This window comes from Schistocerca serialis, chromosome 10 (genome assembly GCF_023864345.2).
Source record: "Schistocerca serialis cubense isolate TAMUIC-IGC-003099 chromosome 10, iqSchSeri2.2, whole genome shotgun sequence".
NCBI lineage: Eukaryota > Metazoa > Arthropoda > Insecta > Orthoptera > Acrididae > Schistocerca > Schistocerca serialis.
Genome location: NC_064647.1, coordinates 209,982,867 through 210,007,594, shown reverse-complemented (window position 1 = coordinate 210,007,594; position 24,728 = coordinate 209,982,867). Strand labels below are relative to the sequence as shown.

The 24,728-nt window shown below is 40.8% G+C and overlaps 1 protein-coding gene across 1 annotated transcript in view; it reads right to left on the bottom strand.

Moving 5' to 3' along the window:
- Positions 1 to 24,728, bottom strand: part of LOC126424700 (amyloid-beta-like protein) — a 132,391-nt gene that overhangs the window by 26,986 nt on the left and 80,677 nt on the right. Inside the window, exons 5-6 of the mRNA XM_050087425.1 lie at positions 16,394 to 16,586; positions 5,234 to 5,488 (exon numbers count right to left, since the gene is read on the bottom strand). Of these exons, the coding sequence (XP_049943382.1) occupies positions 5,234 to 5,488; positions 16,394 to 16,586 (448 nt within the window). The remainder of the gene's footprint in view (positions 1 to 5,233; positions 5,489 to 16,393; positions 16,587 to 24,728) is intronic.

The window sequence follows — 24,728 nt, the reverse complement described above, 5'->3', positions numbered from 1 at the left end:
ATATGTCACCACTACAGTGAGTTGATCGTCATTAAGGTAAAGTGCTGGTTCCAGATGAACGGCACAATGCTGGCAGAAGTGCACAAACACGACTTTGTGGCTGAAAACTGGAAGCTGTGGGCTAGAGCCCATGACTGTGCCTTGTGGATGGCTCCCTGTAGGCACTGCTCAGCAACACCAGTACTGGAGCAGCAGTAGGAAAGGCAGAAGTTGTCTGCATACAGAGAAGGTGAGACGGAGGGACCGACAGCTGCTGCTAGACCGCTAATGGCCACTACAAATAGAGAGACACTCAATACAGAGCCCTGTGGGACTCCATTCTCCTAGATATGGATGGAACTATGGGAGGCACCAACTTGGACATGGAAAGTACAGAGTGACAGGAAGTTTTGGATAAAAATTGGGAGCGGGGTCCAGAGACCCCACTCATGAGGCAAGGATATGATGTCGCCAGGTCGTGTCGTACGCTTTGGGTAAGTCAAAAAAGATGGCAACTATGTGTTGACATCTGGAAAAGGCTGTTTGGATGGCTGTTTCGATACATACAAGATTATCAGTGGTAGAGTGACCCTGGCAGAAGCTGCCCTGACATGGAGCCAGCAGGCCGCGTGACTCCAGGACCCAACACAACTGCCGACATACCATACATTCCAGCAGCTTATGAAGAACATTAGTGAGGCTGATAGGCCAACAGCTATCCACATCAAGCAGGTTTTTACCAGGTTTGAGCACCGGAATGATGGTGCTCTCCTGCCATTGCGATGGAAAGACACCATCGCACCCGATCCGGTTGAAGATGACGAGGCGATGTCGCTTGTAGTCAGATGAGAGATGTTTAATCATCTGGCCGCGGATGCGATCAGGCCCAGGAGCTCTGTTGGGGCAATGTGCAAGGGCACTGAGGAGCTCCCACTCTGTAAATGGGGCATTACAGGATTCATTGCAGCGTGTAGTGAAATAGAGGACGTTCCGTTCCAGCCACTGTTTGAGAGTGCGAAAGGCTGGGTGGTAGTTCTCCGACTGCAAAAGAAGGTCCCTGTGGAATATGATACCCTGGACCATATTTAAGCTCTTGTGGGGAGTGATGGTTACAGAAACATCCCCCAGCTTGTCACAAGCGAGTAACTCCTGTGACTGGGCAGAGGATGCTGTTTTGATCAAGACTGACCCAGATCTCATTTTGGACAAGCCCTCCACCTCTCCAAACTTGTCCTCTAAATGCTCAACAAAAAACTGAGGCTTCATCATGATGAAAGACTCCCCATCAGCCCTCGAACATACAAGGTACTGGGGCGAATAAGATCCGCTGCCATCCTTAGCCTGACATTCCTCCCACGGTGTGGCCAGGGAGGGGAATGATTTGGGGTCATACTTCTGTGCATTGAATTGAACTTCTGTGCATTGAATTGAGCTCATGATCGCTTACAGACTGCTGGTGTTTCAACACCAACAAGATATGACGGACTATGCTTCATCGCGTGTCATCTGCCCTGATGCCACCCCCTCCGACCAGGGCTCCTCCCCACAGGCGCCACCTGGCCACAGCAAAGGCCATTTCTGGGAGTCCTGATGCCCCAGGGGGATGGGGATGGGCATTCACCCCTTGGCATATGTGGGGAGTTAACAGCACAGGCATCAGCAGAGCAATCCCTGTGTGGTCAGGGGGCTACAACAACAGGGCACATGGCGGCCCCACCACAATGGACTGGCTACCGTGCTGGATAGATGCAAAGAAGTCCATGGTCATCATCGACACAGAAAGTGATACTGTATAGTGCATGGTGGAAAACGCACCTAGGAGGGTGTCCTCCCCAAGAGGTGGAGAATGGATGAGACTGCAACGTGACAACAAGAAAGTGGGCTAAAGATCTTAATGCACAATGGACACGATGCATCATGTAAGGCATCCTTTCCCAATTGGCCCGCTCTTCGGGAAAATTTTGAAGAATAGAGGTCAAACCCAACAGGGGACCATCACATAAAGGCCGAAACGTGTGAAACTCCTGTTAGTTGCCTCTTACGGCAGGCAGGAATACCTCGGGCCTATTCTAACCCCCAGGCCTGCAGAGGGTACCACATCTGTAATGTGCATATCGCTATCGCAGCACTTTTGTCACTTCAGTGTGTAGACCTGCCCTTAGTGGAAACTAATTTGGTCACGTGGTTACTTACAACGACATTCCAGTTCAGATTACTGCAAGGAGTTACTTCATAGTGCAGTTGCGAAAAGTGATCAATAAAAAATGTCTTTGCAGGTAGCAGTGGTGTCTTGTTCCTAGTATCATTAAACATACTGTTGATGAGAAAAACAAGGGTGTGATATTTCTGACAAGAAAGATGATTTACCATGTGAGCAAAATGTTGAAATTAAGAAAGTCAATGGTGAGCAAATTACAATAATAAGGAACTGTGCTTAACAGAGATGAAGTCAAGTATCTATCCCAAAGAAGAAGAAACAAAGTGTACACACTATGCCTTTGATGTATTGATAATTTTTTTTTATTAATCAGCAGCTTCTGCAGTTTATGAACAATTCAAAGAAATACCAATGTCACAAAAACTCAGCTTCTCTTGCTCAAAACTGGATTTCAAGGATAGCACAAAAATGCTGGGAACAATTATTCTGTCTGTCCAATTGATTTGAAAAGGTGCCAGAATAAATTAGTCCGCATATTGATAAATGACATTTTTTATTAATGTGTAAGGACAAGGCTGTTTACTTTTTATACTTTTTGATTTATTGGGCTGGTATTGAGCACATGTTCATCACCAGTGGTCTTGTATTATATTTTTAAGCCTTCATAGAAGTTTTTGCAGATGTTCTATTAATGTTATATAGTGTTTAGCACATCCTCCTATTAGTAAAAATTACACTAATTGTGCTTTATAAGCCCAGTTAAATAAATAAAAAGGCGTACTAAATTAATTTTTTATAAAAAAGAAAATGGGACTTCATAACTATGGTGGCTAGTGGTTTATTCAGATTGGATTCATATATATTACACTGTGAAATAATATCACTGTGATAGTGTACTAGCAGTATTGTCAAACAATTTTTATTTTCTGTGCTATGTAAGGCTTTGGCATATGGCCATGTAGCATATGACAGTGCTTGACCTGTGAAGGTACTGCAGCAGATGCTGTTGCTACCTCTCCTTCCTGATTCTCAGGTGTCAACATGACAGTACTGTCACACTGGCCAGGTCTTCAGTTGTCCTCGCTGGATAATACATTCTGATCATTTTTCATTAGCTGTGCTTTCAAGTTCAATATACATTATTGGCAGACCATGCAAAAGGTTCGCATTGTGATATTATTACTATTAATTACATATTCCATGGATGCTGTCTTAATTCTAATGTCTTTCGAAATGATGCCCAGGACACAGTTGAAAACCGATGCAAAGCCTGTAACCTTTCCTCTACCTTCAAGTAAATGTAAATGCTCTTGAACCAATCTACAATATACAGGATGCACAGTGACAGAGTTCCCAATTTCAAGATTAAATATATCAAAAAGTAAGACTGATAGATAAGTGTAACAGACAGTGTATCTTTGTGAAAGCTGTAAGAATTTTATACAGTAGTTTCGAAATTTTTCAAAAAGCTGCTAACAATTGGTGCTGTAATCACAACAGATAGTGCATGCAAATAGTGCACTGCAACTCAGAGCAGACATTTCCACTGCTGAAATGTAAAAGTAGGCTAGCGTGCTGATGGAGGAAGTATAATTTATATATTCCATTGAGAAATGTATTTTTCTGATACTGAAATACCAAGGGTTAGAATACAGTCAATAGGCAACACGATGTAGTTTTCAAACATGGCTTAATGTTCTGAAATTACCTATTATGAAAACCATCCAAAAGCTCTTCACGAAGTTCCAACAGACAGGCAGTATGGCTGATGACCTAGTGAGGAATGTTGGTCCCAGACAAATTGTAGTTACTTCTGAAAATCTCACCACAGTTACTCGAATTATTCAGCAAAAAGCAAGCTTTCATTTGACTGGTTGTTGGTATTTTCACATATTTTGTCTTTATTGTCCAGGTCTCACTGCCATATCACAGCACAGATCTTGCTAAGGTCTTATAGAGGCATATTCTGGTGTGCTTCAGGAGTATGAAATGTTTCATTACATTATTAATGACTCCTATTGTTTATGTATACAGGGTGTTTAGAAATGAATATCGAGGTTTTAATGCTTTGTAATATTTATTATATTAAACTTACAGTTATAAATGATATGTCTAATGAAAGAGCAACTCAAACAGTTTTATCAAGAGCCTTATAAATGTTCAATATGAGCACCATTTGTTACACGGCACACATCAAGTCTATAGCCGAGTTCTTCCCAAACGTTGATAAGTGTGTTTTCAGTGATTGTAGCAACAGCTGCTTCAATCTGGTTTTTGATTCAGGGAGGTCTGCTGGTAGCGGGGGCACGTACACACGATTCTTGATGAAGCCCCACAGGAAAAAATCGCGTGGCATTAGGTCGGGTGAACGTGGAGGCCATGCAAAGCAAGCACTGTCATTGGGCCCCTTGCGGCCTAACCAGCGCTTGGGTACAGTGAAGTTCAACCAACCGCGTACTTCGCTATGCCAGTGAGGTGGCGCACCATCTTGTTGGAAAATGAACTTCTCTGGCTTCTTCCAACTGAGGCAAGAGCCACTGCTCTAGTGTATCATGGTAAGAAGTGCCATTTACAGTAGGTTCACCAAAAAAGAAAGGCCCATAAACTTTACAATGGGATAAGGCATAAAAAACACTTGATGTGTGCTGTGTGATAAATGATGCTCACATTGAACATTTATAAGGTTCTTGGTAAAACTGTTTGAGTTGCTCTTTCATTTTACATATCATTTATAACTGTAAGTTTAATGTAATAAATATTATAAAGTGTTAAAGCCCCGATATTCATTTATAAACACCCTTTATATGTGGTGGCTTTCTCAGCTATGCCTGTTTCTTCCAGGAAGGATAGTTTACAGCCTAAATATGTGAATGCATTCACTATTTCTGAACTTTTATTTTCAAACAAATATTCCTTCGTAATGGGTATTTCCTGCAGAATGCATCGTTTTTGTTTCTTCACTGTTGATGTCCATACTGTATATCTCGGATATGTCAAAATATCAAAAATACTGGGTAGCTGTTCTCCTGCCCTGAACATCCATTGTGTAACACTTCATCTTATACAGGAGCACGGCTCTTCCCAACTGGCACTTACATTTGGTGGGCTGTCGCTGAGAGCACGAGTGTAGCAGGTCATGGCGTCCTTCTTGCGCTCCTTGATGTGTGCGGCGACCCGCTGTTGGTGCATGGCGACCAGCTGGTGCTTCTCAGCATCCCCCTCTTCCTCCAGGGCTTGCACTGTCATCTGGAAACGCTGTGTCATGCGGCGCTTGAAGTCGTCGGCAGCTCGAGGGTCGCTGGCACGCATATCCTGGTAGCGTTCCTCTAAGTCTGACCAGTCCTTCATCACCTGCAAATATGTTCACAACAAAAATCTTACAAACACAGTAATTTATCTTCTAATAATAGAAAATGCTTTTCTGCTTCAAACTACCCAACTGCATCTAGCTGCCCTGCTCTGTCCCCACCACGTCACTGCATACTCCCACAACAAGCACTTTATCTTCCTCCTACCCAACCTACTATCCCTTCCCCTTCTGGTCCCAAGCCTCTTCTTTAGCACCACCACCCAGATCGCTTCTCCCATCATGTGCAGTTGCCCAATGTCTGGCCTCAGCAATCACGAGTGTGTGAGTTGTGTTTGTGTGTGAATGTGTGTGTTGTCTACTTTAGAAAAAGGCATTTTGGCTAAAAACCCAACAGCTATGGCAATCTTTTTGTTGTGTCTGTCTGTGACTCAGCATCTCCTCCATAAAGTGAGCACCAAAGTTTCTTTTTCAATACTGCCATAATTTAACTTCTTTCTTAGTAAACTGAAATCAGTTATGGGGCTCTGTTACTTGCAAATCAGGGTACTGTGGATGTTGTGTCTACAAATACCAAATTACGTAACATTAATGCCAGCAACAAATGCTTTTTATTATGTTTCATGGGAACATTTCAGCCACACCTACAAGGTCATGAATAGCATATGTCATACATCATTCATATAATCCTGAACCCACAGAAATCTTAAGAGACTATACACACACCCACATACAGACTTGTGATGATGGGGTCACCTCTTCCAAAGGCAATTTGAAACTACTACCAGGTCCCTGCCCCCTCCCTTCCCTTCTGGGGAGGAATCTATGTACCCCTCCTGTTTGCATCTAGTGCATGGTCAAAGCATTCGAGCATTGTGTGATGCAATAATTTAATTTTTGTCATTTAATTAAGTACTATGTAGAGATATATGTATAGTCTTCACCACAATGTATTAGAGTTAATGGATTAATTTCATTCTGGTTTTATATGAAACAAAGGAAGTTCCTTAGAGTCCTACCAATCCCTTCTTCTGTCTAGATGCATGTAAGAATGCCATATTTGTATTTTTAAGCTAATTGTGAATAATAATCTTACTACTGAGTTAAAATGACTTACTATTTATTGAACATGTACCTTAAATATCACTAATTGCCTGTAGAAATATATGTTTCGGTAGCTTAATTCTGTTGGGAAGCAAAGGTTTGGCGATACAACTATTACATACTATCGGTGTACTATCACATCCATATTAGCATTACACCGCTTAGAACCAGCAGCCTAAATTGTCTGCTATATGTAGTCAGATTACTCTTGTTGTGCACTGTGATGTATTTCATCATACTGTACTACATTTGAACATGGTCAACTGTCAGCCAACTTATTGCTGTCCTACTGTGATCGGTGTGCATGGTTTCATCACAGTGGGGAAACTAATGGCAATGCACACAGAACCATGCACAGTGAGAGGTTTTTTTAAGTTGTATCTTACCTGAAAACTAAACAAAATTATTTTCGTCTCACTCTAGCATTTGTGATTTTCCCATCTCAGGGCAATTAGTATTCAGAGGCACAATGCAACATAGCATTCGATCTTTATTCTGACTTCATTTTTGTGGGAAATATTATAGTATCTGCAGCAGAACATGAGAACCAGCCGAGTATTTGCCTCAGTGGATGTGGGAAATTGCCTAAAAACAACAACAGGTTGGCCAGTACACCACTCCCCATGGTTAATCCGTCAGGCAGATTTGATTTGGGCTGGTGTGTGTCTTCATGTTCAGAAGCAGGTGCTTTAAAATGCTCGTCCTCCTCCCTTCTGGGAATGTGTGTGTGTGTGTGTGTGTGTGTGTGTGTGTGTGTGTGTGGAGGGAGGGGGGGGGGGGATCAGTAAGACGCAAACTTCTATTCTAGAAACTGTATGTGCAAAGTATTGGAGGATTTCTCAATTCAAGAAGCTGTTCTAAAAGAGCATTTATGGAATTCAGTGCTACAAACTGGGAACAGACTTAAAACTTACATCAAAACTACATTTCAAAATACACAATACTGAGGCACTCTACAGGTTCATCAAACCACAGCATCTTTACAGGACTGGCATATTCATTTATGACAGAAGGAGAGAGAATGAAGAAATGAGGGCATGAAAACTACTCAGGAAAACTTTAGGTAGAACATACACCCCAAATGGACTGCGTAGACTAAGAGAAAATAAGGAAATTCAAATGTACACACACATTTATTCTGATATTAAAAATAACAGGCTAAAATTCTATGGGCATATTAACGCAATCAAATCAAACAGATAAACAAACCAAGTTATGGATTTTTACGAAACTTTTAGTTAAGCTAAAATAAGACAATAAAGAGGACTGCAGCTGTAAAAGAAGATCTGAAAGAAACAGGGATAACAACAGGAAATACACCTTTAATAGTAGAAATCATTGGCTGACTATGTCATGGTGAGTATAATATCCAACAGCCCTGTATCCCACATTAATTCATTCATCATGTTCCAAATATGTCATTAGGAAAGAGCATTTTCAGGTTTATAGAGTGAGTCATGCATTCTGAACTAGCAGACACTTTAAGACAGACGCAAACTACCCCAAGAAAGTCTATTTACAAACTAAACTTATAAGTTGAATCTAGGAACTACAACCCCTATTTATTACTTGCATAGGTATCATGAGACCGAGATTAGATTAGGTACAGCATGCACAGACACATTTAAACATTCTTCCCATGCTCCAATGTGAATGGAATGGGAAGCAGCCCAATAATTGGTACACTGGAAGTACTCTCTACCATGCACCTAATAGTGGTTTGGAGAACAGGGAGCAGAAGTAGGTTAAAAAAAGAGAAGCGGCTATTAGAGAATAACCTATATTCACCAGATTTGCAATAAATTATCACTATACTTCTAGAGGCCCCTCACACTTAGACTAGCTAAATTTAACAGACCAGGATCAGGAAACACTTGGTTGCCTCCTCAGCTATATTAAAAAGTCTGTTTATATTACCCATTTAGTTTAATATATCCATCATCATGTTGGTAATCATAATTCTGTCACACAGCTAAGCAGAGTCTCTGATTTCTAAAATATAGTTTATCTTAAACTCATATTTAGGATGGTGTGTGGGAGGGGGGGAGAAGAGGCCAATCTGAGAGGTCATCAGTGTCATCAGATTAGGGAAGTAAGTCGGCCGTGCCCTTGCAAGGGAACCATCCTGGCATTTGCCTGGAGTGATTTAGGGAAATCGCGGAAAACCTAAATCAGGATGGTCGAACGTGGGACTGAACCGTCGTCCTCCCGAATGTGAGTCCAGTGTGCTAACCACGGCGCCACCTCACTCGGTAGGAGGGTATGCTGAAAAGTAGTTCCCCAAACTTTTTTATGTGAAAAACTCAAAGCTTTTTAAATAAAACAAAAGTTGAAACTTCCTTGCAGATTAAAACTGAGTGCCAGACCGAGACTTGACCTCGGAACCTTAGACTTTCGCAGGCAATTGTTCTACTGAGCTACCCAAGCATGACTCGTGACCTTTCCTCACAGCTTTACTTCTGCCAGTACATCATCTCCTACCTTTCAAACTTCAAAGAACAGAATGAGATTTTCGATCTGCAGCAGAGTGTGCACTGATATAAGAATTCCTAGTAGGTTAAGTTTGGAAGGTAGGAGATGAGGTAATGGTGGAAGTAAAGCTGTGAGGACAGGTTGTGAGTCATGCTTGTTTAGCTCAGTTGGTAGACCACTTGCTCATGAAAGGCAAAGATTACAAGTTTGATTCTTGGTATGGCAAATAATTTTAATCTGCCAGGAAGTTTCATATCAGTGCAGACTCCACTGCAGAATGAAAATCTCATTCTAAAAACAAGTGCTATTAACATTCTATATATTTATTCTTCATGCCGACATATTTATTTCTCAATGTAGCTATCCTAGCAACTATTACATTTCTCCCAACAAGAGACCAGTTTGTTGATACTGTCACTGTAGAATATTTGAGTTTGCTGACAGAGCCACAACCTCACCTCTGCTTGCACCGCTTCTTCACCAAGTGAAGTCTTCGAAGGTGTTCTTTAAGTTTTGGAAACAGATGGAAACTGGATGGGGCCAAGTCAGGATGACCAATGACAGTGAACCCAAGGAACTGTCTCAGATTGTTTCGTATGTAGCAGCACTTGTGTCTGGTCTGGCATTGCCGTGCTCCGTGCTGGGAGAGGGCGCTCTACGTGTGACGAACTCTTCAAATTCAAAACCTGATTATAGGACGCCATTTCTGATGTACCTATTTAGTTACATTACACACCACCATGTTACATCTCAGAATTCGGAGCTCTTTTGTTGTAGAAGGCAGCAAATATGTTGGCATTGAGAATAAAGACGTAGAATGGTAATAATGTTTGGTTTATTTTAAAAGATTTAAGAGATTTCAGATAAAAAACTTGGAAACATTTATTTTCAGTGTGCCCTCATTTTAGCAACAAATAATTTTAAGATTAAATGCTCAGCAAAGCTAGTATTAGAATTGTAATGTCTTTGAAGAGGCCCCTGTAGACTACACAGTTATCTATCATTCTTATTGCTCACTTTCGCTGAATAAATATCTTATTTACTTTAGCTACATTGCAGCTGAAAATATTTCAAGGCAATAAAGAGAGAAATGTGACAGAATGCCAACTCTCTTAGAGATGACAAAAACAGCAATATTTTGTGGAAATAATACTGACATCCATACATCAGTATTATATTTTTGACATATATACAATATCTATGTACTGGGCTTTCGTAATACTATTTTCTGCATTCTTTGACTGTGTATTGGGTGCTAGTAATCACATTTTTCACATATCATGTCAACTGAATTTAATAGAACAAAGATTCATTTAGTATTTCTGTAATAAATTGATATAGTATATAGCACCTCAGTTCATTTATACAGTAAACACTTAATTTTGTTTTAAAGAATTATGTTTGATTTCTTTGTAGTCTGAAGTCAGTTATGTATCTCCATCTGATTAGTTTAGTTGTTCAGTCAAGTCAATGTTATTGAATGGGCGTGAACTGTTGGCCTATAGTCAACAAAGTTCCTTATTGTGTCTCTTTTTGGAGCTTTAAAAGAATGCATCCCAAGTTACTAATATGTAGTAGTGATAATTGATGTGCTGACCACTTTACAAAAAAATGGTTATGTTGTTGCTAATTTTACCACTGGTGGCTAAAGTCAAGTGTAACAGGTATCTGGAAACTAGTAATCAGCCTAGTCAAAAATTGATAGTGCCTGTTAGTATTCAGATTGACACCACTTCTGAACCTCATTTCTTTGAGCCAACATCAAACTGTGGTGTCATATATATACACACCCCCTAAGGTAAGTCTTTCCACTCCCAGGATTGGAATGACTCCTTACCCTCTCCCTTAAAACCCACATCCTTTCGTCTTTCCCTCTCCTTCCCTCTTTCCTGATGAAGCAACCATTGGTTGCGAAAGCTTGAATTTTGTGTGTATGTTTGTGTGTCTATCAACATATATAATTGATGTTGCTGATTTCAGAACTTCCAAACACAATTTGCAGTTTAGAAGAACTGTTTTCTCTCTGCTCTCTCAGTTAATGTATCCTGTTAGTTACATACATTTTCTTTCGTTTAGGAGTAACAAAAATGTCAAAAATACTTTTCTTCATTAAATAAATTTCTTGACAGATCTTGTGTGTAAATCAACAATGACAGACTTCTCATGCGACAAATTTAGAAAACAGTTTATCATTACAAATCTAAAAAGAATCACTCTTTTCAATATAAAAAAAATCAGTATTTCAACAACAATGTACCTTCAGCATCAAAATAAATTATGTATCAAAGTGTCAATTATAGATAGTTCAGAAAATTTTGCTATCTTTAAACACCCTTGTCTTCAGGTCAACCAATGAACAGATATCTCAGCTCTAAACACATGACACTGAGCTGTATGACTGGTTTACCCATGTTGCAGGACTGATATTGTGACTAACACCTTCAGCTAGTAGAATTAAATAATTTTAGCCACTACTGGTTTACATGACCATCTTCTGGAATGAAAGTTGAAACCATATATATGTGTAAGTAGTATATCATTACTAATGATTTGCAATCAACCTGTGATAACTACATTCAGTAAGTCGCTGATTGTCCACACCCGGTAGCTGAGTGGTCAGTGTGACAGAATGTCAATCCTAAGGGCTCAGGTTCGATTCCCAGCTGGGTTGGAGATTTTCTCCACTCAGGGACTGTGTGTTGTGTTGTCCTAATCATTATCATTTCATCCCCATCAACGCGCAGGTCGCCGAAATGGCGTCGAATCAAAAGACTTGCACCCGGCAAACGGTCTACCCGACAGAAGGCCCTAGTCACACGACATTTACCTTTTTTTGGCTGCTGATTGTTGGGTGCATTACCCAGCTTGTAAGTTATAAGTGCATAGTTCAGTTGTTTTTGGAAAAATAAAAACTGGAGCATGAAATATTCTGTTATAACAAGAATGAGTATTTTAATTTAGGAATCAAATTTCTTATTGTGGGGACATGACTAAAACATCCAACGGTGGTTAAATAGCAACACTGATGCATCAAGATTTGAGCAGCTAAGTGACACAGATAGAGTGAAAAAATTGTGTCCGATAGAGAAACAGAGTGGAGGCAAGGCGATATAAGGAAGTTGTTCTCACACATACGAAAGCACTGAAACCTGTTGATCTGCTACCAGACTATGCAAGATGATATTCATTTGATTCACTAGATTCTACATCTACATCTACATCCATACTCCGCAAGCCACCTGACGGTGTGTGGCGGAGGGTACCCTGAGTACCTCTATCGGTCCTCCCTTCTACTGATTGTGTGAATCTTTGGAAAATGAGAAGTAGCATCACGAAAAAAAGTGAGTTAAAAAAACATGGAGAATTGTTTTTCAAAAGTAACCTGAAACGAAATGAAATGCAGTATGTCTCAGTACAATTTTGTAAAAAAGTTTCATTTCCCAGTTACTAACAGGTAAAGAACGCAAAGGGCTTTCACATAAAAAGTTTGCTTTGTAAACAGCAGTTTCTGGTCAAAACACTTGTATTGGATTATCCATGTTTTTCAGTTAGCAGTGCAATCTCAGGACCATATTAACCCAGATAATTGGGAGTTTGCTATAGTACTGACACACAGAAGTGAATTTCAGCTTTTGTGCCTGAAGGTAGTAGCGTTACATTAAAATAAAGTAGCAAATAAAGTTCTTTAATTCAGCAGCTGAAGATGTCATACTCAATGTCATTTCTGCAAAATTTCATAGCTGTGGAACACTGCTTATCAAAAAATGGATAATGAAATGTAACTGTCTCAGCCATGTTTCAGTGTTGATACCCTGGATTAATGTAGCACCTAATACAGTGAATTGTTAATAGGCATGGATCCTACTACAATTTTCACTTTTCTTTATAAATGTTTTAAGTAAATATAAATGCTAATAATGTAAGATAAACATATGCAGGTCTGAGGTACTTCACTATTTATGTGCTATAAATTCACAAATTTTATATGAAGTTTTGTTCTTTTATAAAACTAAAATTGATTATGAATACTGCTCCAGGTTATGTACATTTACTACATTCAGGAGGACAAGTACTGATGCACTATATTAGTCATACAAAAATCATATATGAAATTGCCAGACAAAACAAATATATGAACTTGAATTTTAGAAAATAACAATAATTCTTTGATAGAAGAACATGTATTTTAAGCTGAGAGCACCTAGTAAGCAAACTGTAATACAATAAATCATGTAAAATTATTGTAATGTAATAAAACTAATCAGGATGAAGTTTATAACAATGAAACATTTGTGAATTACTCCATTTATTCATGTTGTTTTCGATTTATGAAGTGCTTCATTGCTCTGTTGCATTTACCTTTATATATATATATAAGTTTGTAAATTAATAATCAACCTTCATATATAGTTAATGGTTAATTTGGGAAAAGGTTACTTACTGTTTTTGCAAATTCGCCATAACTCCATCAATCAATCAATCAATCAATTAATCAATCAATCAAATCGGTGCTCGACGACCCTGTAGATCATGTGCCGACCTCACAATGCTCCTCCATGGATGGTGATCTTGTGCTCTTTGGATCCAGTTGTCACGAACTTCTAGCTGGCAAAGGTCTTTCTGCAGCTTATCCGCCCATCGCTTTCTGGGTCTTCCGATTGGACAGATACCATCAGATCTTCCCATAAGTAAGGCTATTGCTTGAGAGGTGTCTGGTCTCCTAGCAATGTGGCCTGCCAAGCTTATTCTGTTCAGTTGCCTCATCAGCCCAAAGATCTTTCTCATAATTTTTCTTTCGAAGACCAATAAGTTTTCTTCATCCTTCTTTGTTGTGCTTAGGGTTTCTGTCCCATACAACAATACTGGCACTGTCACAGCATTACATTCATTAAGTTTGGTCTTAATTGACACGTTGTTGTATGACATTATCCGCTTTAGACTGAAATAAATTTTAGACCCATTCACAATACATTCATTTATTTCCTGTTTTAAATCATTCTGTCTGTTGAACCATGTACCAAGGTATTTAAAATTCTTCAGTTCAGCAAATTTCCATATCCCTACCTGCAATGGGATGTCTTTAGGGGCTTCTCTTGATACCTCCATTACCTCAGTCTTTTCTGCATTAATCTGTAACCCGATCTTACTTGCACTTTGCGCAAGGTCCTCTAAAGTTTCTGCCATCTCTTCCTCTGATTTTGCTAGAACAGTGATGTTGTCTGCATAAACCAATAAATCTGTCTTACCATTTAGCGTCACCACTTTGTTTTCTCTCTTCATTTCTCAGGTTACTTTCTCTAGGATCAGATTAAATAACAGTGGTGAAATAACATCACCTTGTCTCACATCCGTTCTGATAAGGAAATCCTTGGACAGCTCCCCTTGGTATTTGACTTTGGCTCTTGCCTCCACTGTGCACATCTATTAACTCTATATAAAGAGCAATAATTAATTTAAAAAATCGTGTATGTTATATATTCTGGTAAAGGTAACAGAACAATGCAGCACATCACAGCTTGAAAAAACCATAAATAAATGGCATAACACACAAGAAACGCACTTGAAAATGGAAATCATTTCTGGAAACATGTCGACATGTACATCTACATCCATACACCGCAAGCCACCCAAAGGCGTGTGGCAGAGGGCACTTTGAGTACCTCTATCTGTTCTCCCTTCTATTCCAGTGTCGTGTTGTTCGTGGAAAGAAAGATTGTCGGTATGCCTCTGTGTGGGCTCTAATCTCTCTGATTTTATCCTCATGATCTCTTTGTGAGATATATGTAGGAGGGAGCAATATACTGCTTGACTCCTCGGTGAAGGTATGTTCTCGAAACTTCAACAAAAGCCCGTACCGAGCTACTGAGCGTCTCTCTTGCAGAGTCTTCCACTGAAGTTTATCTATCATCTCTGTAATGCTTTCGCGATTACTAAATGATCCTGTAACGAAGCATGCTGCTCTCCGTTGGATCTTCTCTATCTCTTCTATCAACCCTATCTGGTACGGATCCCACACTGATGAGCAGTATTCAAGCAGTGGGGGAACAAGCGTACTGTAACCTACTTCCTTTGTTTTCGGATTGCATTTCCTTAGGATTCTTCCAATGAATCTCAGTCTGGGATATGCTTTACCGACGATCAACTTTATATGATCATTCCATTTTAAATCACTCCTAATGCCTACTCCCAGATAATTTATGGAATTAACTGCTTCCAGTTGCTGACCTGCTATACTATAGCTAAATGATAAAAGATCTTTCTTTCTATGTGTTTGCAACACATTACAATTGTCTACATTGAGATTCAATTGCCATTCCCTGCACCATGCGTCAATTTGTTGCAGATCCTCCTGCATTTCAGTACAATTTTCATTGTTACAACCTCTTGATATAGCACATCATCATCCACAACAAGCCTCAGTGAACTTCTGATGCCATCCACAAGGTCATTTATGTATATGGTGAATAGCAACGGTCCTACAACACTCCCCTGCGGCACACCTGAAATCACTCTTACTTCGGAAGACCTCTCTCCATTGAGAATGACATGTTGCGTTGTTATCTAGGAACTCTTCAATTCAATCACACAGTTGGTCTGATAGTCCATATGCTCTTACTTTGTTCATTAAATGACTGTGGGGAACCATGTTGAATGCCTTGCGGAAGTCAAGTAACACGGCATCTACCTGGGAATCCATGTCTATGGCCCTCTGAGTCTCGTGGACAAATACCGCTAGCTGGGTTTCACACGATCGTCTTTTTCAAAACCCGTGCCTATTCTTACAGAGTAGATTTCTAGTCTCCAGAAAAGTCATTATACTCAAACATAATACGTGTTCCAAAATTCTACAACTGATCGACGTTAAAGATTTAGGTCTATAGTTCTGCACATCTGTTCGACGTCCCTTCTTGAAAATGGGGATGACCTGTGCCACTTTCCCATCCTTTGGAATGCTACGCTTTTCCAGAGACCTATGGTACACCGCTGAAAGAAGGGGGGCTAGTTCCTTTGCGTACTCTGCGTAAAATCGAACTGGTATCCCATCAGGTCCAGCGGCCTTTCCTCTTTTGAGCGATTTTAATTGTTTTTCTATCGCTCTGTCATCTATTTCGATATCTACCATTTTGTCATCTGTCATGCAAAAGATAAATAACAGAACATTATGACTGGTATCAGAAAGTTATTTTATAATGAAACCCACTTTTTTCGAAGATGCAGGCTTTCACCGATCATTTCAAATGGATAAAATCGTACTACAAAATTTGTTGGGGTGGCAATGCTAAAACAGAAAGTTACCTTGTTCATGTTTCTACAATACGAGTCTCAAGTTGTCTGTTGTACGTGTACTGCTGTTACACAGTGTGTCGGCCCACCTTGGTGACCTTCTCCCGGTGCTGCTCCTCGAGTCGCTGCTGCGCGTCCTTGTAGGCCTGGTGCTCGATGCGTGGGTCGAAGTGCGTGAAGTAGGGGTCGGGCGTGGGCACGGGGGTGGCTGCCTGAGAGCCGGCTCCGGAGGCGGTGGCGGGTGCAGCCGTGGGGCTGGGCAGAGCGGGTGCAGCTGGGGCCCTGTCAGAGGGACAGTCACAATACTGCTGGAAAACCAATTTCTAACACATTCTCTAAATGTGAATATGTAAACTTGTGCTTATACACAATACTTCGTAAGACCATTCATGCCTCCACAACTCATGTTCTGTTAATTCTATTATAAAGGAGAGCTTTCAGCACGAATCAGGTTATGCATTAACAGGCAAAAGCAAGTGCTGATAGCTACTTCTGTAAAATTACCTAACAACAAATTATGATTCACACTAATCTATTAAAACTGATAATTATGGTATTTACTTCTAAACCACTTACTAGATGTATTTCAGGAGAAAAACAGCTACAGTACTTTGCAAAAAAGCAACAACTTCTTGTCCTAAACTACTCAGCTGCTCTTATTGTAGTATAACTAGCTGGGAAAACCATAGCTGCCCAGGTATTTTTTGACCCAATTTCTTCTGTAAGTACATATTCTCTACCATCCTTGCTCTGTCCATTTCCTCCCCCCCCCCCCCCCCCTTCGCTCTCTCTCTCTCTCTGTTAATCTGCTCTTTGCCCCCTCTCTTTCTTGATCTCCTGGTCTCACTCTTTCTGTCCATTTCCTCCTCTTTCTCCTCCCCTTCTGTCTGTTTATCTCTTCCTCCACCATCTCTCTGCCTCTTACTCTCCCTGTCTCTGTTCATCTCCTCCTCTTTCCTTTGTCTGTCCATCTCCACCTCTCCCCTCCCTCGGTGCATTTTCACCTTCTTTATCTCTGTCCAACTCCTTCTCCTCATCATTCTCCTCCTATCTGTGCCTATCTCTTCCTCTCCCCCTCATTGTCTATCTCCTCACCCTCACTCCTGTCTCATCAGTATCACACTAACCCCAATAGGAAGTTTGTGGTTCTTACTCCTACACTATTAACTTCCAGATTGTAACTAATATGTCAACCATATTTGATTGAAAGTGTTCCAGGAGTTCATGATGAGCTTTTTATCTGTGGCTTTGCTCACAAATGCACATGACAAATATGCTTCACACATATTTAACATATCTAATGCATGTTTGTGCACGTATTTCACCTGAATGTCTAGTGAATTTCACCCTCAAGTTTCATTTTGACACAGCTTAATGTTTATGACGTCATATCTCCTGAACTGTTTGTCGCACAGTGATATTTTTTTCTATGTACATTTAACAGCATATGTAGATACAGTGAGTGTCATGTGTTGCAAATAGAGTTAGCAGCAAAGAAGTAATAGGCCTAAACTGAAACTTCATGCATGATGAGCTGGTTTTTTCTTGCATCTTAGCAGCCTATTTGACATCAAATCTTCTTAACTATAAGTCGTACAGCCCACCCAGCTTGCCGCACACTCTAATGCGCTGCTTCCCAAATGGGAAGGCATGCTGGTCCCCAGCACAAATCCGCTCGGCGGATTAGTGCTGAGGGCCGTTGTGACGGCCAGCATGTGGATAGTTTTTCAGGTGGTTTTCCATCTACCTCAGCAAATGCAGGCTGGTTGCCCTTATTCCACCTCAGCTAAACTGTGTTGATAATTGCTGCGCAAACATTGTTTCCACGTATGTGTACACCATAATTATTCTACCATGCATACATTTGGGATCACAGTTGTCTGGTATGAGATGTTACCAGGGGATGGGTCCACTAGGGGGCCAATCGGAACAATAAACCTGGGTTCGGTGTGGGGCGGCGGTGGAGTGGGTGGACTGCTGGGGCCTGTTGTTGGGTTGTGAACCACTGAGGGCTACAGCGGGACAAAGCCTGTTCCATCGTTTCTAGGTCCCCGGATTAAGCATTCATACATACATACATACATACATACATACATAAGGCATACAATGTTTCATTTTTGTAGGTGCATTCGGTGGCAAATGTGGATACTGTTTGACAAAAGTGTTGCGGACAGAGTTAGTAATAAATTTATATGTCTCGCATGATGCGGTAGTTTTTCACGCATTCAGTGTTATGTCATAGCTGCTGGGCTAAGTGTCGTACAATGTTATTTTTCTGCTTCATTTAGTGGAATATATGAATACAGCACACACAATTCCATGGAAACAGTTAAAAACGTCATGCTTCGCGTGGCAGTTTTACTGCTTGAACAGCGAGAATGATGTGAGTGGCAAACTTCTTTCCATTCATCATTTTGTGGGGGTCGCGAGGAAGAAAATGTTTTGTAAACATTCGAAATTATGTGTGAAGTTTGTTGCACGTCTCTAAGCACTTTCATTCTCAAATACCGGACAAACAAATTAAAAGTTTCCTCGTGGCCTGGACTACTTTTTCATAGCCACCGCCACCTCTTTGATAAGTAGGTGGTTTTAATCCCAAAGTGATTCTCTCCAGAGAATAAATGATACGTGTACAAAGTTTGGTTGAAATCGGTCCAGTGGTTTAGGATGAGATGTGAAACATACATAAATATTTATAATTTGTATAGATTACATTTTCACAGTTCACATCAGCGCCAGGCATGACTTCTTAATTTATTACTTCATTACTGATACTTCTATTCGCAGCACAGTCTGCACACAGTATACAAATACGAGGTCTGTTCAGAAAATTACGAAACTCGGCCCACAAAATTTTTCTACGTTTACCTTCAACTTATTGTGCTGCGTCTCCTTCGAAATACTCTTCTCCACAATTGAAACACCACTACCAACACAGTTTCCACTTCCTTAAACAGTCTTGGCCCGCCTCTTGCTGGTTCGCACGAAGCATCGTCTGTGAATTTTCTTTTATCTCGGCTATTGTTTCAAATCGTCTTTTCAACGGGGTTTTCAACTTTTGAAATGAAAAAAGGTCCGTAGCGGCCACATCTGGAGAGTACGAAAAATGAGGCACAAAGTGATTTTGTTTTCTGTGCAACAGTCACGCACCAACAGGAATGAATGTGCGAGTGTATTATCGTGATGCGAGGGATATGAATTGTCTCGCCACATTTCAAGCCCTTCCCTTCTCAAATTTTCTCGCAGGCGTCGCAACACGTTACGATGGTATAATCGATTAACAGTTTCTCCCTGTGACACGAATTCATGATGAACTAATCCTTCAAAGTCGGTTGGTAGACGTCGAATGACGTTCTGAACGAGAGTCATCTTAACTTCCGTCCGGTACATTTTGAACCGTGTGAACAATTCGTAACACCGAGTACGTCTTAAGCACTCATTACCATAGGTTTTCTGCATCATTTGGCATGTCTCTGTAAAGGTTTTCATGAGTTTCACGCAAAATTTAATGCAGATGCGTTGCTTCTCTAACTCTTGACATCCCGAAATTCATAAACTGTGCGACACAACGTTCTAATCAATACAGCACTGAGCAACATCTAACAGACATACAACAATGAAATTTCCGGCAGTTACACATTAAAGGCGTGTGCAGGGATGCCAACCGCACTTCGTTTTTCAACAGACCTCGTATACTACTGAATATACCTGCAAAATTATATCATTGCATCAAACGCATTTCAGGAGCTACGACGTTATAAACATTGAGATGTGTAATAAGTAGGTTTTCTTAAAACGGAGCAAAAAATTACAGAACCTACAGTCTTCTTTTGACTTTCTCACACACTATTGGTGAATAATCGTAACGTAATTAAATCTATATAGTTAGGGTTCTGTGTCTTCAACCATTTAGGTTTTCATGCTTATCGTCAAAAACAAATGTTTTTTTTTTTTTTGCTATCGTTTTGGCCTGTTATGGACCACAAAGATTTTTATCTCTCCCCTGATTGTGTTTTCCGCTTTTGGCAGTAGATTTTCATTTTGGCTGACTGATTCTTTTCTCTGTTTTGACCATTTGCAGGACGTGGAACTGGCATAGTAAGTGAAATAAGGTTTTTAGTAATTTTGACTTTTTCTCTGAAAACTTCTCGATCCTGAATGTCATCAAATGAAATTTCAGCTTCCTGTAAATCCTTTTTAACTTGGCTTGCCCATTTTGAATACGATTTTGTTTTTGAAATTGATGAATGTATGCGATGAGTAAGTCTTTGCGGGTTCATTCTTTCCAGATGACCAAAAAACATCATTCTCCGATGCCTCGTGCTGGTAACAATGTCTTCTGCATGTTCGTTCGTATAATTCATAGTTGTGTCTTCGGCGGAATTCTCCGTTTTCTTTGATAAGGCCAAGGATTTTCCGCGAAATTTTCCAGTCTTTTATTTCAAGTTTACGCAGTGGTCCTTTCTTCGTCATGTTTTTAAACATTCTGATGCATACAAAGCTGACGGTCTAATTACGGTGTTATAATGACAACGTTTTAGGTTTAAAGACAGGCTTTTGCTTTTGTATAAGTCTTTGCACAGACGAAAAGCACTTCTAGTTTAGAACACCTACTTTCTACAGCTGCATTTTCTGAACCATCAGGTGTAATTATTTCTGCGAGATATTTAAGTTTCTTTGACTGCTTGATTTTCTCTCGTTGTATTTCATTGTGGATGAGTGTGGTTGTCGTTTGTGTCGAATTCAGTTTTGTTAAATGCTATGTTTAGACCAGTCTTAGCAGCAATTGATTGTAGGCTGGGCACTTGAACCTTAGCTTCGTCAATATTATTTGCAATGAGTGTCAGATCATCAGCAAAAGCCAAACAGTTTCCACTGAGGCCATTTCTTGTGTGTCCAAATTGAATCCCATAACCTGGCGGTACGGTTGTTTTCCACTCTCTATCTTTTCCAGGACACAGTTGAAAAGCAATGGAGCGAGCAGGTCACCTTGTCTCACCCCTGTACAGATTTCAAATGGTTCTGATACCTCGCCTCTGAACTTGATCTTTGACAGTGTGTTATTTAAAGTGGCGCTGATCAGATTGTTTTCTTATCTAGACCGAATTCGGCAAGGGTGTTCTTTATTGTTTACTGAACTGTGACGTAATTAGACGTCTGAAGCTTTTTTTATTCTTTAAAGAATCGCGGGTGGGGTAGGATCATTGGTTTGTACCAACTGGGACAATATTTCGTACAGAAGTCAGTGGATGACACGTAGCCACACTTTTGCAGTTAGCTCGCAAACGCCTCATTTTTTGCTCCATGTTTACCGTAACATTTTTGTTTCTACGAAGTATTATCGTGTACTTTCTCGCCCCTGCCAGTGATCCCTACTAATCGTGAAACACGTTGTATAAAAATGTTGCAGTTGTCACGTCTCTAGCCGCTTTGTGTCCTATCATAGAGCTGCCACGGGACACTCGCGCAGGGCGACGTGTGGAAAGGCTGAGGAAATGCAGCGGTGAGGTCACATCCAGGAGCGACAACAGCTGCAGGAAACAGCATTCACGCTGTTTGTACGTCAAACAACTCGTGACTGCTGTTCACGGGAAGCGGTTGCTAGCGGAAAGGACGTAAACTGCGAAGGTACCGGTAACGCAGCAAGTGACGAACTATTGGGCGTTCCGGCTGCGCAGGCTAATATTGAGCTTCTGTCCGAGGTCGAATGACTCATCTACAACATCTTTTCAAATTTTCCATGGAGTTTGAGCGCCAGTCGAAACAAGTAGTTAGTGTCCATCAAGTGTTTGTTTAAAATGGACTGACTCATACACGCCGACAGCAAGGTCACTGAAGCTATTCTATTTTCGAATGCTCAGAGGTTGATATCTCATGAAATTTGCCGTAAATTTAAATTACGAGGGTCATTTCAAAAGTCCTGCACAGTGCCCATGCGCGACCGTTTCTGTGATGTGATCAAATTGAAAATCATTTGTGTGTGAGACTTTAGACGTGTCGGTCGTATATGTGTTTGCTGGTTCGCGTAGCTGTGTCGTGAGTAATTCAATTTTAAAATGGGAGGTCAAACCGAGTCAGGTCGGATTACACGCGGCGTCCAGCGTTCCTACATTCAAAGTCGAATCCTTACGTGGAAGGAAGCCAAAGAAAAAATTTCCGTTGGTGTAGGCCTACACATTCTACAGTATTTTGCTAATAATGGTTTCTCAATATGGCTTAAGAGTTCACCACGTTGTTGTATGCCTTAAGCCGTCGGCACACGGACCGTGCTGTCGAACGTTAACGTTGAGCGTGCCAAGTTCAACGTGCTGCTGAACGGTTAGGAACGATGCGACTTGTGCATACGGTACGTGGGCCCCAACGTGGTATACGCGATCGCAACGCACTCCAGCGGCAGTTTGAGGGGTGTTTCTAGTTCGTAAATCACACTGTTTACTCAACGGGCGCGCGTAAAATTCCCACGTTAGCTCTATTAAAACGCACATTTCCTCTACAGTCCACGAAAAGAAAAGTGCCATGTCTAATTAATAAGTGCACAGGCTTGTAAAAGTTCCATCACAACCAGTGCGGTACAAATTTAGAATACTTCTCCGAATAAGATAAACATTATTTCATCATTCCCACATTTTAGTAAAACCCCAAGGTCAGTCTTACTTGATCACTGTTCCTACCCAGCAGCAGAATCTCTGCAACATGTGAATTACGAAGCGTAAAAGAAAAAGGAGCAAAATATCTTTATACAAGTAGCGCAAGCTGTCCTGTAGATTAAGCCAATCCAACAGTCACCCCTCATAAAAAGGTGACCTTATATTTACATAACATCAAATATTGTAGCATATTCTTATTTTAAACTAATAATAAAGTATCAGAACCTAATAAAAACGCGAATGTTGGGAAACAAAATTTGGAACTTTTCAGACGCGAACCACCACCCCAGCAAAAATTCACTACGAGACAGAGACGCTACTCATTACACTAAACATACAACACTATCCACATTTTAAATATATTGCATTACCGGTTGCTAAAAAACGTTAATAGTAGATAATTATGTTACTAATTGTAATTTAATTATAACAAATTGTACGAAGAACAATGCGCTTTGGATGGATCTTCAGTGAGTCGCTGCCTTCAAATGGCCTACTCTCATAATACGCTCGTTACAATAATTCTTTTGCCACGACTATGGTGTTTCTCATTATTTTATTGGAACGAATCACACAGTTAACAACGGGGTTTCCAGTGATTCTCACTTCGCTGGTGCTCAGAAACGGCATATACATGTATAGACTTGAAATGAATGCCAATATGGCGCCTAACAACTCTGTGCTGAAGGGAGACGGCGTGCCTGTGACGTACGTGGCGTTGTGCCATCTCATTGGTCAACTCTCAGACGCACGCTCAGAATATCTGACATGCTAGATATTGCTCTGCACGTTCGGAAAGACTCCCGAACGTGCTATTCCACGCTATGACGTCAGAAATTGGGCACGCTCAACGCTCAACGTTCGGATGCACGGTCCGTATGCCGACGGCTTTACTGTCACCACCGTCCAAGTATTTGGTGTACCGTACGCCTCTTGTTTCTACGGAGCGATGAAATATTTGTTGTACTCCATGAACTTCCATACCACCACTTGATCCACTAAAATTAGCCACACAGTTGTGTTTTTATGTTCATTGACTTTACAACATTTGCAGTACTTCGACATTATCTCCACATCTAACACTTTTCCGGTGTCTACACTCGTGGCAGTCACTATTCCATTCAGGGAATTATGTCCTCTTTTCTGCCAACTTCCATCAAGTGCAACTGCAGTATCCGAACATCCATCATTTTCTTCCACTACTTCCCTGGCAGCCAGTTTCATGCTTTCCTCACTGACCTCACAGACTGCTTTCTCTAATACTGCAGTCAGTTTTTGAAATTTGTTTGGTGGCTGATGTAAGTTCATCACTGAACAAAATGTTCTCCCTGCAGCCAGGCCCTTGCCAATGGATGGTATGGCATACACTAATCTAGCATTGATTTTGTTGTGTCGGTATCTGGGCCGACACCGTGAAGTTGAGATGGCTGAAAATGCACGCTAGACTAACGCAGACGGGCGTGAAGTACTGGAACAGGCTACGTAATTAATGTTAGGAAGAAAAGTACGGAGCAGGTTTAATACTTAACTTTAATATCATTGTGGTACATCGATCTTGACGATACACAGGAGACTTTAATTACAATCACTGTAAGGCTAATGGCGCCTTGCTAGTTCGTAGCCATTAACTTAGCTGATGGCTATTCTGTCTCTCGGCTAATGAGAGAGAAAGGCTTCGTACATCTGGTCGGTAGATAGGTTCTCGTACAACTGGGGCGAGTGCTCTCTCGTATCACGAGACCTGCCTTGGTGGTGGCGCTAGGTCTGCGATTACACA